Raw genomic sequence first — 5,602 nt, 5'->3', positions numbered from 1 at the left:
TTTCTTTTTAATGGAGGTAGATATTTGGGTTTTCAAAGGAATACCACCATGAAAATTGAACAAAATATAGTTGTTTGCTTTACTCTTTTAGATCATCATGTCCTACTATTAATAAGTAAGGATAGATAGATCTAAGAGTTAGATATTGATATTCAATCCTTCAAACTTTAATGGTGAAAACCATACATTGTTGAAGACTTACATGAAGAATCAAAAATTTTTGAAACTAAACTTGGCTACTAAAAGAAAATCTAATTCATTTAGATAAAAAAAAAAAGTAGACTAGACAACTAAACCGATAATATTCCGACGGACGGTAGCCATTGACGGGGCTACCGCCGCTGGTTAGTCGGAAAAATCCTAGGACCGAACTCGTTAGAGTAAAAATGCTCTTGATACCATGAAACATAAATGATATGAGAGGGAGAAGTTGTATTGATTGAGTTGATTGCTTAGCTATTACACTTGACCTTTATATAGGCTCTATAAGAATCAATTCTCCATGAAATCGGTATTGAACGTGTATAGGAAAGGATTGAATATTAGGATAGAGAAAGAGACGAATTGATTCATCAACTATGTCTCTATTATTTCGAATGGGAGAATTGTATAAATAGACTAGATAATCAGGTAGTAGATACCACGAGAATATATGAAGGTATTTATTCTTCTTACGATTACGATGTCTAGGTGTCATCTTTAAGAAATCGCTACAACCTGCTAAAACATATTTTCCTCTAATTGATTCATCATTATCTTCATAATTACCTTTCTCAATGAGGAGGTTTGAAATTTAGGAAACCAATTTTATAAGGATTAGAACCGCTGGTTTATGATACTTGAGATTTATAAAGTATCTCATAGATGATATGCTTTCTACCCTAAGTATGAATTCAATTTCTCCTTCTCGTTTCTGGAAAGGGTAATGTTTTTTATCCATCACTTCACTTCTAAAAAAAATATGAAACTTAATTTGATTTATTTTGCACACCAAAGTCTAAAGAAAACTTGTACTAAAGGAGGTTGTTCAGAATTCAAGCAGCAGTAACACAATATGTGTCTCCTTCTCAGTACCCAGAGTTGAAATCCTTTGATCGTCTTTGTCTACCGTTACCTTTTATTGTGTCTGACTCTCCAATGAGTGAGATAAAAAGACCCTTTTTGTTCTTATGTTTCATGGTCATGAAAGATTTCCTATTTACGTAGGGCTTTACATGTATTAGAAATAAAAATATTCTGCTGAACTGACTAAAACTATGGTGGGTGTCAATAACAGCAAGGCCAATTTTGGAAGCCCCTCATTTCTTTTTTAACTCTAATGTCGAGCTCCCAACAGGGACTCCCAAGTCTAAATGACGTATGTGTGAGATTTTTATAGTACCAATTTTCAACTATAAACTGTTAGTTCAATAATATAAACTCTAAATTTGATATTATTGTGGAGAGAAATTTTAAAAGAAGATAAACAATAAAAAAAAATTGAGAAAAAATAACAAAAAATAGATTTAAAAAATACAATTTAAAACAAGTTCAAAAAAAGGTGGATCCCCTCAGCCCCTGGACTCCCAGATAGGAGCAAGCCCTAGTTAGGGTCGGGCTCTCAAATTCGAAATTGGGAGCCCAATCCCGATCACATTGGAGTTGCTTTAAGGTGTCTGGATTGATGTTCTGCAGATTTGAATGGTTATGGGCCTGTGTATTTTGAGTGAGGTAGGGGTCAAAGTTGATTGCCCTCCCAAATTTCAACAATTGTCGTTGATAAATACGGAAATAGAATATGGTTGTTTGGATAAAAAAAATTATTAATAATAACTAAAATAACAAGTATTTTTTCCTATTAATTAAAAGTTACCAAAATATTATCAGTAATGATACACAAAGTTTAAAATGAAGGTATGATGCCGGGGCAAAAAAAAATCTCCAAGACTGGAAAACTAAATTTAATATAAGGGCAAGGTTGTGAGGGAATAAAGAAGAATTGACTTAGGGTGCATATTTATTTTTTTAGCCCAAACATAAGTCGGGTTGTTTTTTAACCCTAAATCTTCACCTCACTTTCCCTACTAATTCCAGTCAGAACCACCACAATTTTCGGCTACAACCATGACCACCATATTTTCTCTCCTACCCCCTCTCTCTCCTTCTTCCTCATACTTTTCCTCTATCTCTCTCTAAAAAACCCAAGCAGATCTCGGGTTTGCTAGGGTTACTTTTCTTCAACTCAGTGAGTTGAAGAAGAAGACGAAGTGTACATAGCCGGATCGAGATTTACTAGATTTCTGTTATCAGAGAAAGTTGCTTAACTTCAATGGATCTGTACAATGGCGGTTTTCCTTTTTGTTATTTCTTGTCTAAACTTTTTACCCGGTTCTGAACCCGTGAAAGAAAAACAAAAGATGAAAAAAGATAGTCGAAGATTTGGACTTCCATTATTTGAGACCAATAAAAGATGAAAAAAAATAGATGATGGTAAAGAAGAAAAAAAAGACAAAAAAGTGAAAATAGAAAAATTCGATACATTAAATTAAATAAAGGTATTATTGGAAATATGTAAAATTTAATAGTCAATTGGTAGTCAATGGACCGACAAAAAAAAATCATTCTTCGTACTTTTGATAAATTAGAGGACTATGCAGAAAACTAGTCATAAATTAGGGGGTCATTTCGGAAATAACCCATATGAGTTTGGCATTGATGTCTTATGATGATGAGATGATCCAAGGGGGAAGGGAAATAAAACCAACACGCAACTCGAGAACTTCATTGCTTGAAAGATAGATTCTGATAAATAAATTTATCCAAAGATATCAGACAAAACTTTGAAGCTACTTCAACCAGTTGTCCTTCTCTCCTCGTGATTCAAGTAAAGTTGATTCTCATCGTCTTTAATGGTTCTTAATTTCTGCAATTACTTCCTTTCAGAAATTTTGGATTTTAAACAAAATTTAGAGTTGCTACTAGGGTTCCAATTTCATCACTTACTTTTCTGTTTTCTTCTATCAAGTCATAGTTTTTTCACCAATGGATCTAGGGCTTTCTCAATTATTCAATGTCCTAGGGATTTCTCAACTGTTACAAGCTGCGTGGTTGGCTGGAATTTTACCAATTCTTATTGCTTCAATCGCTTCTTCTCGTTTCAGTTCTTTTCATGGAGCCCTTTTGGGATTTGCAAAGAGAGGAAAGATCATGCAATCTTCTTCATATGTGAGTTCAAAAAACTTAACCCAATTGTTTTTTTTTTTTCCGCATTTGAAACTTGGGGTGTTTGAATATGATTACAGTTTCTATAGGTTAGAATGATATTTGCATGATGATTTTGGTTCAATTTGATGATCAAATGGTTTAATTGACATTTTGATCTTATTCAATTGATACATATTTTGGTTAAAAATTTGATCTTTGCCCTAAAAATCCTTGCTTTTTGGAAATGTAGAAATTCACAGTTCCGCAGAGATTCTTCCTGCATTTCTATGTGGTGGCTGTGGTTTGGACAACATTGTTACTACTCATGACATGGTTTTATGCATATAGAATGGTACCATTTGGTTCCGAATCACTTCATTTTTCCACAATTGCGAGTCACTTGACCGGAGGTTCACATATTTTTTTCATGAATAAATCTCATGTGACTTCGGTGGAGCACGGAATTAGGGTATGGAGAAGCGTATTTTTGCTTCTCTTGATGGAAGCTCAGGTAGTTAGACGCCTTTATGAAACAATTTATGTATTTAACTACAGTTCTTCAGCTCGAATGCACATTCTCGGCTATTTTACCGGGCTATTGTAAGTTTTCAAGCAACCCTAGTTTATATTATTTCAATATCTACTGAAGTACTAATCCACTTCCACATTCTTCAATCCACTTTCGGTCTTTGAAGAATTGTGAAGTTCTTCTTGATGGTAGTTTTTTGTTATATGCTGAAACGTGTAACTTTTTATGAAGTTAGTTTCTACACAGCTGCTCCCATGTCCCTTTGTTGCATTTGTGCCCCAGAGGTGTTCAAATTTGCAGTTCATCAAGTAGCCGAGTTTATTGTTAAAGGTCGAGATAGAATGCCAATGGTAGAGTTTGATTGGTGGGGATATGTACAGCCGCTCACGAAACTTGAATGGGTTCAATGGATTGGTGCAGCTATTTTTATTTGGGGTTGGATTCATCAACTTCGTTGCCATGCAATTCTTGTAAGTATTTTCATCTGTTATCAGTTGCTAATTTCTTTGTTTCAGAAGTTCTGAGCTAGTCTGAAGCTCACCCGTTTGGATCTGAATCGTTTCATTCAAATTGACGCACAGTCAACTCAAATGAGCAATGCAGACAAGTCAGACGCCACGACTGAGACAAAAACAAACAGTCCGAATCTGAGTCGAGTTAATTGAGACCTCGAGTCAAATTTCAGATATGACTATTAAAAAACCAAACACTAGCTTACTCTTACTTTAACTCTAGTCTCCAGGGCCCAGGCAACCTTGCCATTTGCACCTCAGGATATTCACTAGTTGTGCACAATATAACCCATTAGATTCTTTGGATCCTACGCTGTAGGTAGTTTGGTGTTGAATGTCCTGAACATTTTTATGTTGCATGTTGACTGGATCTCCGTCTCTTGAGCAGGGTTCACTGCGAGAACAGAAGGAACAAGAAGATGAATATGTAATCCCTTATGGGGATTGGTTCGAATTTGTTTCTAGCCCGCACTACCTGGCTGAGATCGTAACTCTCTATCTTTTCTCTCTTACTCGCTCTCTCTCTCTCTCTCTCTCTCTCTCTCTCTCTCTCTCTCTCTCTCTTTCTAGAATGATAGTCCAAGGGCTATATGATGTTAATGGGTTACTCTTTTTAAATCCATATTTGCTTCACTCGGTGCAGGTTATATATGGCGGTATTCTTTTTGCAAGTGGAGGATCAGATCTCACAATCTGGCTACTTTTTGGATTTGTGGTATTTTTCCCTAACTTCGGTTTCATATTTATGTAGTATCATAACCTTCTTCATCTGGAAGAGTAAAAACCATTTTCCTTTGTAATGGCAGGTGTCGAATCTTGTATTTGCAGCAGCAGAGACACACAGATGGTACATCCAAAAATTTGAGAAATATCCACATACTCGACGTGCTATTCTCCCCCTTCTGTATTAGAGATATAATAGATCGGAGTTTCAAAATGTATATAACTGTCAGATGCCCATGTAATGTAGAAGTGAACCTGTGAAATAATAGTTTAGTGAGTGAAAAGTTTGGGTATATATTTACAAAGCTAACTTGTGGTTTGCAAGCATTTTGTTATGTCATTTCAATTGGAGTTGGATGGGCTTGTCGGAGACAAATCATAGGTGGTGGTGTTTTTCTCATAGTTTGAGGTTGACTTGACCAACTCTTTTGAATCTGAATCTTCTGAACCAAATGAGCCCGAAATCAACAACTCGCACGAGTTAAACTTAAGCAAACATTTTGAAATCTAATTTGAATCAAATAAGACATCTTATTTGAATACTTTAAATAGAAAAGCTTTACCTAAAGTTAGTAGGGAAATTCTATAGGCAATGTCCAAACTTGTTAAAGACAATGTGTTTTTCACCAATGACTTGGTCAAAGGAAGTTGATAT

General features: G+C 35.2%; 1 protein-coding gene across 2 annotated transcripts; it reads left to right on the top strand.

Moving 5' to 3' along the window:
* The first annotated feature begins 2,655 nt into the window (after positions 1 to 2,655).
* On the top strand, positions 2,656 to 5,370 carry LOC147533601 (polyprenal reductase 2-like). 2 transcript variants are annotated; one of them, XM_086647377.1, is made up of 7 exons: positions 2,656 to 2,863; positions 3,141 to 3,204; positions 3,434 to 3,783; positions 3,948 to 4,182; positions 4,613 to 4,711; positions 4,868 to 4,939; positions 5,031 to 5,370. In XM_086647377.1, exons 2-7 carry the CDS (start codon positions 3,187 to 3,189, stop codon positions 5,133 to 5,135), a joined length of 879 nt encoding a protein of 292 aa, XP_086503503.1. In that variant the 5' UTR covers positions 2,656 to 2,863; positions 3,141 to 3,186; the 3' UTR covers positions 5,136 to 5,370. The 2 variants fall into 2 exon arrangements, with proteins under 2 accessions (XP_086503503.1, XP_086503502.1); XM_086647376.1 differs by lacking the exon at positions 2,656 to 2,863 and having other exon boundaries at positions 2,888 to 3,204.
* The last annotated feature ends 232 nt before the right edge of the window (positions 5,371 to 5,602 follow it).

The sequence above is a fragment of the Eschscholzia californica genome, unplaced genomic scaffold, assembly GCF_041429995.1.
Source record: "Eschscholzia californica isolate CP2 unplaced genomic scaffold, dmEscCali1.0.p SCAF_6, whole genome shotgun sequence".
Classification (NCBI taxonomy): Eukaryota; Viridiplantae; Streptophyta; class Magnoliopsida; order Ranunculales; family Papaveraceae; genus Eschscholzia; species Eschscholzia californica.
Note: the sequence above shows the minus strand (reverse complement) of the source record. Positions and strands in the feature narration are given on the sequence as shown.